General features: G+C 34.7%; 1 protein-coding gene across 1 annotated transcript in view; it reads right to left on the bottom strand.

The window, feature by feature from the left end:
- Positions 1-648: 648 nt before the first annotated feature.
- Nup160 (nuclear pore complex protein Nup160) overlaps positions 649-12,815 on the bottom strand; it is a 33,225-nt gene continuing 21,058 nt past the window's right edge. Inside the window, exons 21-26 of the mRNA XM_085959921.1 lie at positions 9,421-9,623; positions 9,108-9,231; positions 8,743-8,949; positions 5,725-5,915; positions 2,797-3,006; positions 649-1,620 (exon numbers count right to left, since the gene is read on the bottom strand). Coding sequence (XP_085816047.1) covers positions 1,531-1,620; positions 2,797-3,006; positions 5,725-5,915; positions 8,743-8,949; positions 9,108-9,231; positions 9,421-9,623 — 1,025 coding nt within the window. The 3' untranslated portion in view covers positions 649-1,530. The remainder of the gene's footprint in view (positions 1,621-2,796; positions 3,007-5,724; positions 5,916-8,742; positions 8,950-9,107; positions 9,232-9,420; positions 9,624-12,815) is intronic.

Below are 12,815 nucleotides of genomic sequence, written 5' to 3'. Positions count from 1 at the left end.
TTATCCGGATTTATAGGGGATGAAGATGGTCCGGATAACGATAAATCATACAAAGTAAATTTTTTTTCACTAATTTAAATTTAAATATATATGGACGATCGGGGTTCTAATGTAATATCAATATGCCTTCTTCATCGGGACCTCATGACTGTCATGTGGTGACCCAAATGATTTGTTCGTCTGACGGCCTACTCTACGGCATTCAGCAGCACACAGAGCCTCTGTCAGTGGAAAATCGTGGCATTTTTGATTTGTCCATACAGTTTTCCGGATTGTCATCCTTCTTATGGGCTATCTAATCCAAAAATTCGAGTCCGGCATAATGCAAACCGAGGATTGTCTGTCTCGAAACTGGGGTTCGCTGATTATGGAGTCCTTGGTTCGTTGGCCATTCACAAGACTTCCAGCATCACATTTCAAAAATATCTAGCCTTTCTCCTTCCTTCAAAGTTTTGTGGTCAACATATTTTTACTTTACTTTAATCACTAAGTATAAACTTTGTAATACTGTGTGTGTGTGAATGTGTCTCTACTATATTTTACAATGTATATTTTATTAATATAATACATAATTAAGACTGATAAAAAATATAAATGTTTTTTATTTAATAATACATAATATCTAATACATATTATAATGAATGTCACACAACATAAGAAATGTACCCTTACAATTTGGCAATATTTTCTGCACAACAGAATAAATAAGTACATATTTTTAACAGAAAAAAAAAATTATATTATACAAAACTAAAAAAAATATGTCGATGGTCTGACCTATATGACGAAAATGACTTTTTAATGTACTACAAACAACAAAAATACTGCCCATCGAGTGCCAAATTCCCATATCTGTAGTTATTTTAACAAAAATGATACAGCCATTTTAGTAATTTCCTGTATCTGAACATTGAAGAAATAAACCTGTAATAGCCCGTATCTTGCCTTTAAGCTGTCAAGCGTGTTGCATGACAGGTGTTGAATTCAGCTTCAAAATGTCACTTTCGAATTATTTAATTAAAAGGTAAAACAATAAGTAATATATCAAATTTGGATGTTTATCTATTGTCACATTTTATTGGATGTTATCATTATATTAGGCATTATGTGCTTTGCTTTACCACTTTTTACGTTACGGGTTATTGGCATGCTATGTAGATACAACCTGTGTGAACTATTAACAATCAGATACGGGATATTAAATATTTCGTTTTTTTAGCTTCCTGCACAATTTGAAAAAAGTCACTTACGGGATATTGACATTAGGCCATTAATGTTTTAAAATAATACAAAATTACTTGTGTTTTATTTAGTAGCAAAATATTTCCTCAACTAACCATATGTCTTTATCACTCATAATGTGTATTGTCAATATTATTTCCACTTGTCACTGAAACTTATTCATTTGGTTTCAGTGTATTAAAAAACTTGAACAAATCAAATTAAACACAACAGAATTTAATGATTGCGAATAATTCTTTCGCGGTCACAATACAGTTTCTTGATTATTTCCGAGCAATTATTTTAAGTTCAGTCTACTCGTGTTTGCTTGTGGAATTCTGTAGCCCTCTGAACTCGTTCGCAATGAAGCTTCACCAGTTCATCCAACTCTTCGTGTAACTGGAATTAAAACAGTATATTAAAAATTGATTTCTGTTCTAAACGAGATAAGAAAACAAAACTCACGATTGTACAGCCAAAATAGATACCTGGAAATTATGTAATACTTATACGAGTATGTAATGAATTTATTCATGGAATATTCGTAGGATCGGTTCAATTTTTAAAAACTTGAAAATCTCAAAGTTTTTATTCGACTTGCATTTTATATATTTCAAAATTACATTTTCATTACAAACATAAATATAACGGGATCAATATGAATTTGAATGTACCTCCTTGTTTGAAATGAGAAAGTGCTTTTAACAAATCTGTATTGTTGTATACGTTACTACCTAGGGGTGGCAGGTTATATGAAAGTATAGTGAAGCAGGCAAATATGGTGAGGCAGGCTGGTAATCAATTTGCGGCAAAATTTCCACGTTAAAATTATATTATATGGGTATGTTATAATGACCAAAGTAAATCCTCCATGATGACCTGCATTTTTTTTATCGCGTCGCTATTTCTCGTAAGTTGCCGGCTATTCTTGGCCTGCTTTATTCAGTTATATGAGAAAGCCGTTTCCTTGCCCCTCTTTATATTTAATACCTCTATGGTTACTACTAATTAAAACTTATATTATGTGGAAAAATATTCATAAATAATAAAAACACAGAACTATTTTTAATTATTCATGTTCAATGATGGAATCAAAAAGAACAAGTGAAAAAGTGACTCATTTGTTTCAAAACATGTGAAAATAATAAAAAGTGAAAGCATGACTCATTTGTTTCTAAAACAAATGAAAATGCAGTAAACTGCATTACCGTTTGAGCTTTCATTTTTTATTTTCGCCAAATGATGTCACTACATATCTTCTTTTAGTCAGTTATTGAACTTTTATGATTTTATGACGTGCTATAAGGTTCTACATCTGGTGCAATTATTTTTTACTTTAACTTTTTATATATCTTTACAATCCCAATATCTTCACCCAAGGAAGAAAATAAGTCGAAAAGTATTTTTTTGATTGTATAAAAAAATTGAGCATGAAATATAAATTGTGCCATAATAGTGATGTATAATGTGGATTTAGCATATATTACAACTCTGAATTTGATTCTAAAGCCCTGCTATAAATACATAACACGGTTCAATGAGGTGCATTATACAAGAGGACATAATGAATCATACCTGAGCGTAGAATACATCTCCCGAGTCGGCCTGATGCTTCAGCTCGGCGAGGAGTAGGTCTAGAGAGGGCAGAGGTGAGCAAAGAGGGCGTAGTTGGGACGGTCGGGGAAGGGGGGTGGTCAGCCTAAGAGATTCGGCGCCCACTGCGGCCGCCTCCGCTAGCCGGCCGTGGCGAGTCAGTAGGCGGATCAGAGACGACACGTCCAACAACTGAAAAACATTTACATTATTATAAGCCTGTAGATGTTTAATTATTGAAAGGGTAACCAATTTGTGGTTTCCCATTTTCTGTTGTTACCACTACTGCATTATTGTTTCGCCATGTGGATAATAATTAATACACAGAACTAATTTTGATTGATGTTTATTGTTTGATTGTCCAAATGCGACTGAAGTTTTACAATGTTAACTCAGTGAGTCTTGCTGCAGTGATCTGTATTATCGACTGTGAGTTTTAGTTATCTTGTTCGTCAATAGATGTTACTATATGCTATCACTTAATAACTACTAGTGGGTGCAAAAGGTTACAATGCCTCGCAGTTGATGATCCCACAAGTGATTGTAAGGTACAGGTCAAGAGTTCATTGCTAGAAACAAAGTGTGGACTGTCTGGGCATGGGAGATATTCACGGTTCCCCCATGGAAGTGACTAGCCACAATGACCACGACGGCTAGCTGTGGACTTGGTCGATGGACGTTATGAAGTCCCAGACAAATGATACGGTAAATACAGTCATAAGGGTGCGGTTACCGCTGGAAGTTGTGGTTAGTGATTGCGTCTGTAACGCACCAAATCAAATATATGGTCGCGGTGTGCAACCACATAAAACAAAAACTTAGTTGAAGGCAATGACGTTGACCGTCATTCAATGATGCTACATTAAAACATTACATAAATCACACATATATATAATGTATACATAATTATATTTAAGTAAGTACTTATTTGTAATATTATGATAATACGAGGGTGGGTCAATAAGTCCTTAGAAAAGCCGACAGGTGGCGCGACTAGTACTGTAAGCGGTTTGTTTTCATGCAGCGGCACTACCGATTCAGTATGCTGCGAAGTTTCAATCAGATTGGTCGGGTTGTTGTTTTTTATTTTCGTACATTTAAAAAAAAATTTGCTTGTTTACAAAAATGGAGAAAATTGAGTTTAGAGCTGTTATTAAACATTTTAATATAAAAGGGTTAACAGCAAAAGAAATAAAAAATGAGTTGGATTTAGTTCACGGCATATCTGCTCCTTCACTTGCAACTATTTATAACTGGTTAAATGAATTTAAACGTGGTCGTACATCAACAAAGGATGAACCACGCTCAGGACGTCCTGTAGAGGTGACTACACCAGAAATGATCAATAAAATCCACGATATGGTGTTAAGTGATCGAAGATTAAAGTTGAGTGAGATAATTGAGGTTACAGGGATCTCAAAAGGTAGCGTCATTTCTATTTTACATGACAAATTGGGCATGAAAAAAGTTTCTGCAAGATGGGTGCCGCGTTTGCTCACAGTCGACAATAAACGCAATAGGGTGGTGGCAATAAAGCCCTGTTGTCGCTCATGCAACGCAATCTGGATGAATTTTTTCGTCGCTTTGTGACTGTAGATGAAACATGGATACACCACTATACTCCTGAGACGAAAGAACAGTCAAAGCAGTGGATTGCGAAAGGCGAACCATGTCCAAAGAAGGCGAAAACCATAAAATCAGCTGGTAAGGTTATGGCTACTGTATTTTGGGATGCACGTGGAATTATTTTCGTTGACTATTTGGAAAAAGGAAAAACAATAACAGGGGATTATTATGCATTTTTATTGGACCAGCTAAAAAACGAAATTGAAGAAAAACGGCCTCATTTAAACAGGAAAAAAATCCTCTTTCATCAGGACAATGCCCGTGTTCACACATGTTTACGATCAATGGCTAAAATTGAAGAATTGAAGTTCGAATTGGTCGACCACCCACCGTATTCGCCAGATTTAGCCCAGTGACTTTTTCCTTTTCCCAAACTTAAAAAAATGGCTAAGTGGACAACGTTTTTTTTCAAATGAAGAAGTCATCGATCGGACAAATGCTTATTTTGAGGACCTTCCGAAAACTTATTTTTCTGACGGTTTAAAAAAAATTGAGAAACGTCTAACCAAGTGTATTGAGCTCCAAGGAGATTATGTTGAGAAATAAAAAAAAAATACAAAAATAAAAACTGTTTTAATGCTTTTTTCTTAGGAATTATTGACCCATCCTCGTATAACAATGTCCAAATATAATTTGTGCGAATACAGGAATGTGTAAAATCATTCGTATTGGCTAACTGAATCGGTGATAAAATTAAAAATGGAAAATCTTGATTTATGTTGTCATAGGAATACTATGATTTATTTGTGTCTGGCAATTTGTATATATGCAGTTTGCAGTATCACAGTTCACCATGTGTCAGATGGCCGTATAGCATTGAGACCAAAGAATCCCAGACAATTTTAATTTGAATCAATTTAATAAATTACTTCATTATTTATCACTGCCTATGTTAAAAAAAAAGATCATCACCACAATTAATAGGCCATATTGATTAAATAAACATACATAAAAAGAGTAACTTAAATGTGTTTCTATTTCCTAGAAAAATCAAACAACTGTAAAATCTCAAACGGTTTTATTTTTATTGTTTTAGATACATATTGATCAATTTTTTTACTACACTTTTTAGGTCATTTTTCAGTAATTATATTTAATTGTCGTTTATGTAAGTCGTGAGTTCAAGAGACTTTTCTTTTTTACCTAATTTTTTGTATACCGCCACATGATTATATATTGCCTGTCTCATAATTCCGTTAATTATTGATGTTGAATTATTGATCTATTATAGATGTCCTTAGAACATTTACTAAGAGTTATTCCTTGAGAATATTTTTATCTCACCTTATATTCAGCGATGAGCCAATGCGGCAAGAATGCTCCGAGAGCCAGCAATCTAGAAGCGACGGCGTGCAGGAGAGATGCTCTGGACTCGCTGCAAGGAGTGGGAGTGTGCATGTCATCAGCCTTGCCAACCAACCTGTGAAGTAACGCCCAGGCAGCATCAGCGGCGCTTTTGTCTCCACTGCAAACCTCTGGAATTACGGACATTCACATTTATTATATGTACATGTCAAAATCGACAGGTACCTTTATCTATTGATCAAATAATAATTATAACTTAGCAAACATCAGTACCAAATTATGTATTATTATTATAGACCAAAACGACCTTTTTCCAAAACTGAGTTAAATGTTTAGGGGTCAGATACATATTATGGTCTGGTCGCCAGCCCATATGAACATAGCATGACTTGGTATTGTCAGGGGACTCTTTCAAGGGTTTTTGACTGATTCTGCCTCAGTTTTTCCGCTAATTACTTATTTGCCCCTTTTCGCACCTTTGGGAAAATGACGCCATATTGGTAAAATGGCGACAAAAAACAGTTATTGAATATTTCATTAGCTGTTATCCTCACAGAAATTTTACCCATAGATGAAATAAAGATTGTTCAATTTTACACAATAAAGATATTTTTCATATTTTTGTTAAGTCCAACGGTTTTTTCACAATTTGAGAAATTAACATTAGCAGTATTAGCTACTGTCCGACAAGAAGATCTAGGCAATAATCGGAAGTCGCTAGTGCGGTTAAAAGTAGGAGGAGCTTGTTAGTTCACAGTTTTAACACGTGGGGACAACTCATCGCTAACCGGAAGGCGCTTCAATCGAAATGCGGTTAAAAATGAGAGGAGCTTGTTGGTTCAAAGTTTTAACACGTGGACAACTCGTTGCTAACCGGAAGGCGCTTCAATCGAAGTGCGGTTAAAAATGGGAGGAGCTTGTTAGTTCACAGTTTTAACACGTGGACAACTCGTTGCTAACTGGAAGGCGCTTCAATCGAAGTGCGGTTAAAAATGGGAGGAGTTTGTTAGTTCACAGTTTTAACACGTAGCCAAGAAGATCTTGCTGGACAGTAGCTTCTTGTTTTTTCGACTTGTATTACTAAAATAAAGCAAACAATCCTGTTTGATTCTTTGTGTCATTATCAGTCTGTTTCAATTATAATTATATTTATATTATAATTATATTTATATTATAAAGACCTCTCGGTTCTTTGTATTTTACTGCCACATAATTCCGCTAAATCTTAATATTTCATCAATCCATTGTACGTTTGGGCAGCCTTTCAGCCGTCTTATACCCTCGGCTATTGATTTCGTCCAGTGACTACCCTGTCTACGAGTTATGAGTACAGACAATCTTCATTTAAGGGTTTTGGCATATTTCATTACGTATGTCATACATTTTCCATATAATCTCTTCTTAAGGCGATGCCTAATGGAATAAAATAATGAAGGAAAGTTGACAGTTAAGTTAGTTTCATGCAGTTCCCATTCAACACAAATATAAGATAAAATTCATATAACTATCCTAAAAATTAATAAAATATATTTCTACTCGATGTTCATGGCTTTTTTATATTTATTACGTACAAACCAAGTTTTTTCAATTTTACTTAGATACTTTGTAGCTTGTAAATCCACGTTTCTTAAATTTGAAAAAAAATATATAATGATATAATTAATTTCAATTTCGGCGAAGAACATTGATAGTTTATAGATTTAGGTACATTTTTATCGTAATTTCGATAAGAAAACTGGCGTCATTCATTTGTGGGGACTGCACAAAATGTACCGAATTTTACTAGTATTTTTGAAATTCTGAACTCCATTATAACTTTTAATTATTTTTTTATATTTTTCTCATTACTTTTGAATATGTATTTATCGATTAATAAACTTTTGTAGGTATTTTTCGATAAGAAATTTACCTCGAGACATCACCTTAATATCATTTTTAAAAAACATTGTTCATAATAACAGTGATAAATGCTTGTGTGATGTCATAATGCTAAAAAAGGTAAATTATTTCGGTTTACCGCATTATCAAACCCGTTTTAAATTTGTTTGCTTAACACATTTACTTTTTTAACATTTATTGGAACAAAACTTCTAATTGTCAATAAAACAATAAAATTAATTACGCTGGCAGATTGGCCATTGGTGTTATCAATTTTACGACATATAGTTAATACTATTGTGTCGCATTCTGAATATAATAAAATTAAAACATGAATAAATAATGTGATCAAGAGTAAAGAGCTTATCGGTAATTATTATCCAATTAATATAACAATCAGAATTATACTTCCGAGAATTTATTTGGTTCTACTGACAAAACAAACCATTAGATTGAAGCCAGTATGTAGTAACCTTTCAAAGTTGAGCAAACAATTATGTAGAATTTACAATCGCATTGAAGTTGATTTACTCAGTTTGGTTACCAGTGTACTTGCATTACACCAGTGACCGCCAAACGGTCGCTCGCGAGCTACCGGTAGCTCGCATAGGATATTTTATCATATTTATAAATTTGCCTCTCAAATTTTATTATTACTCCGAAATGAAATATTTCTCGAACTGACTCACAGATGATAGAAACTGACTCATAGGTGTACATCTTGATAATTGCATTCGGATAGGAGTGACAAGGTACTCACCGAGAATAGAAAAAATTGTGGAGGAAAGTGGATGCCATTCTTTTCACTAATTATTTTTACTTTTACTCACACTTTTTTCAAGATATTTTTCAATTATTATTTTGTTTATAAATAAATAATATTATGTATGGTACGATAAAGGACGATGATAAAAAATTATGAAGGAATATGTATAAGCTCACCAGACAATTTTAATTCCTGAAAGTAGCTCACATCCTTATTGAGTTTGGAGACCACTGTATTACACTAATCATCAACGCATCAATTATCTGCCATGCATTTCAACTTATCATGGGATATCTTGGATCTAAAGAATCATTTAAACTGAAAAAAGTTAGATATGGTGTGTTAGTGGGTACCTGTGATGTCATTCTCGGCAAGCCATCTCCAGGCGTCGGCATCTTTAGTGTCCTGAGTATTTCCAGTTTGCAGTGAAGACAGAGCGGCGGCAGAAGAGGCGAGGGCGGCGAGAGCAGGAGCTCGGGGAATGCCGTGGCCACTCCTCAAGTTGACCGCGGCCGTGTGTAGCCCAACACTGCTCAATAGTAAAGACACTTCTTCCACACCTAAACGTAACAACTTGTTATTGATGGGTTTTATTTTCAAGGTTTCATTTAAGTTTCAAACAACAAAAAAATAGTTATTGAGGAAAGGATCACAATCTTTCCTAAATGAAAGAGAAAATTCCTAAATGAAATCATTAATTTAACACCAGTCTACACACCTGTTTCAGGACAGAGTCTGTCAACTTGAGTGTTGGCAAACTTGAGCCTCGCAGTGACCAAACTTAATTCTTTCCGAAGTTCCTCAACTCCGATCACCGATACTTCTCTTTCTGCCGGGACAACCTTATGAAATAAAGAAATAACATAATAAATTTCAAATATAAACAATAAACCTATCGTAACTTTGTAGCTTCAAAAACAGCATACATACTAGGAAATTAGAGTATGATTTTCTTCTATAAAGATATGTCGTAAGACAACAGATGATGAAACAAAACATTATATATGACATTGAATGAATTTAGGGCTCACCTCTCCGCGGCTGTCCCTTTTTTCGGCATGATTCAGGCTGAGGGAAAGAGATAGAGGGCTAACGAGGAAGGCGTGCTTTGGTGGGACAAGAGACAAGGCACTGAGGGCTGCTAACAGGCAACGAGCTCTGCGACCAAGGTCCTCGGCTCCCGGACCTAACTCAGCCGCCACTCGGTTGGCTTGCTCGTACATCACATCGGCAGCTAAACATTAAACAAGACAACAATCATGAAAATATGACCGATGCCGCGTATTCTCTCACACAACACTATACGAAAGTTAAGAAAGGGTTAAAGGTATTTTAATATCATATGTTACTTATTGTATACCACTGACTACAGTGGGTATCAAATAATATTATGTATATAATACGGCGGTGTTCGAACTGATCGATATCCAGGAGCTCAGCAAGTTATTTGAAAGCTTAAGACGATACATCAGTGAAACGGCAAATAATTTTCAACTATAGGCGTGACGAAATTTTGGACTCGCTGGCATTCGGAGAGAGAACGTCGAGCTGAGAACACGTCAATTTGTTTCATGATGGCGACGGGGGCATTAATTCTTAAATCGTGTAAAGATGACTAAAAACGTTACCCATTTACTTGAAAAAGAAAACATGTCAATGAGTATATTATTATTGTTACTAATAGAACAATAAAAAGAACATTAAATGGACGCATGTTGGATATAAATTATATTTCGTTCGGCATGCTTCATTTGCACCCGCGACCCGCAATCCGCGCATCGCCCAGCCCGATCTTTTTAGATCGTGCCTCAACTGAGGTATAGCCTTAATAATTCAGACAATTTTAATACAATGCATCAATGTATGATCACATCGAGTAATCCTATTGTTGTACTACTATGTGACCTACAATGCTTCTTCTCACGACACAAGATTACATTTTGAACAGCAACTGATAACAGAACATAATGAAAAACTATGGATCCAAGAACCGAGAGTAGCTGTGGCGAAGACTCCATACTGGGTGACAGTGGCGAAGGGTGGAGGTAGGCCGTTAAGATCTGCCATAAATAGTGCACATTAAACTTTGTAGGTCATACATATTTGTTTTTATTGAACTAAGATTACAATTTATAGACGATGTTGTTTAGTTTTTAAAAATCAATTAAACCCTACCTAAACCATACCATAATAGTTTTGGTATATCTTGGGCGATACGACAAAATTGTGCACACGTTTTCATTCATAATTATTTATTTTTGTTGGATTAAGAATACATATTACACATATTGTTGGTGTAATTTTTTAAATTCACTAAGCCCTGCCTAAACTAAACTATAATACGAGGGTGGGTCAATAAGTCCTTAGAAAAAAGCATTAAAACAGTTTTTATTTTTGTATTTTTTTTTTATTTCTCAACATAATCTCCTTGGAGCTCAATACACTTGGTTAGACGTTTCTCAATTTTTTTTAAACCGTCAGAAAAATAAATTTTCGGAAGGTCCTCAAAATAAGCATTTGTCCGATCGATGACTTCTTCATTTGAAAAAAAACGTTGTCCACTTAGCCATTTTTTTAAGTTTGGGAAAAGGAAAAAGTCACTGGGGGCTAAATCTGGCGAATACGGTGGGTGGTCGACCAATTCGAACTTCAATTCTTCAATTTTAGCCATTGATCGTAAACATGTGTGAACACGGGCATTGTCCTGATGAAAGAGGATTTTTTTCCTGTTTAAATGAGGCCGTTTTTCTTCAATTTTGTTTTTTAGCTGGTCCAATAAAGATGCATAATAATCCCCTGTTATTGTTTTTCTTTTTTCCAAATAGTCAACGAAAATAATTCCACGTGCATCCCAAAATACAGTAGCCATAACCTTACCAGCTGATTTTACGGTTTTCGCCTTCTTTTGACATGGTTCGCCTTTCGCAATCCACTGCTTTGACTGTTCTTTCGTCTCGGGAGTATAGTGGTGTATCCATGTTTCATCTACAGTCACAAAGCGACGAAAAAATTCATCCGGATTGCGTTGCATGAGCGACAACAGGGCTTTAGAGGCCACCACCCTATTGCGTTTATTGTCGACTGTGAGCAAACGCGGCACCCATCTTGCAGAAATTTTTTTCATGCCCAATTTGTCATGTAAAATAGAAATGACGCTACCTTTTGAGATCCCTGTAACCTCAATTATCTCACTCAACTTTAATCTTCGGTCACTTAACACCATATCGTGGATTTTATTGATCATTTCTGGTGTAGTCACCTCTACAGGACGTCCTGAGCGTGGTTCATCCTTTGTTGATGTACGACCACGTTTAAATTCATTTAACCAGTTGTAAATAGTTGCAAGTGAAGGAGCAGATATGCCGTGAACTAAATCCAACTCATTTTTTATTTCCTTTGCTGTTAACCCTTTTATATTAAAATGTTTAATAACAGCTTTAAACTCAATTTTCTCCATTTTTGTAAACAAGCAATTTTTTTTTTTAAATGTACGAGAAACACACAACAACCCGACTAATCTGATTGAAACTTCGCAGCATACTGAATCGGTAGTGCCGCTGCATGAAAACAAACCGCTTACAGTACTAGTCGCGCCACCTGTCGGCTTTTCTAAGGACTTATTGACCCACCCTCGTAGATAAAAATATTATTCTATCCATAAAATATCCAAAGTTATGTATGATTTAATTGTATAATTTTAGATATTTTATAGATAGACAAGTATTTTTTTGACTATTATCTATTATGGCTTGGATTTCGCAGGGTTAATTGAATTTTGAAAACTAACCACCATGATCTGTAAATTGTAGTATTATTTCAATGAAAACAAATACGTATGACTGACAAAATTTAATGTGCACTATTTATGGTGAATCTTAACAGCCTACCTCCACCCTTCACCACTGCTGGGCGATTATTTAAAGTCTTCTTAAGAAAAATAGATGTTATTCACCTAAAAGCATTTCAAAAGTAAAATATATCAACAGGACCATCTGTCTCTAAGTATTACATCTTAATCATCTACATAGATAGACTGTATCTAAATCTGTAGAATCTTCTACAAATACATGCAAACAAAGGTTTGAGATAATCCAACATTTTTTGTATGTAGTTTGACAGGATTCGTCCTTGAGATTTTTGTTTTGTCTGGTCTACGCCTTCGCGTATATTACAATATATGACTATATTATTTTACGCGCGTTTGGAGTCTGTCTTAACGGTCCATTGGATAAGAAGTTCGATTTCCGGTTGGGCATTACTTTTTTTTAGTGAAATATAATATTTTATGTTCAATAATTTGTATCAGTAAAATACTGAAGATGAAACAAAATTCAAATTCAAGTCCATAATGATATTATTATGTATTATATTATTATATATTTATGGTCTTTGAACAGATGAAAGCAACATTTTTAATTTCGAGATT

Source organism: Rhyacophila brunnea, unplaced genomic scaffold, assembly GCF_057557595.1.
Source record: "Rhyacophila brunnea isolate RB1 unplaced genomic scaffold, BYU_Rbru_1.0 scaffold_9, whole genome shotgun sequence".
In the NCBI taxonomy this organism is placed as follows: Eukaryota; Metazoa; Arthropoda; class Insecta; order Trichoptera; family Rhyacophilidae; genus Rhyacophila; species Rhyacophila brunnea.
The sequence above is the reverse complement of the archived record's forward strand: the minus strand, read 5'-3'. Positions and strand labels throughout refer to the sequence as shown.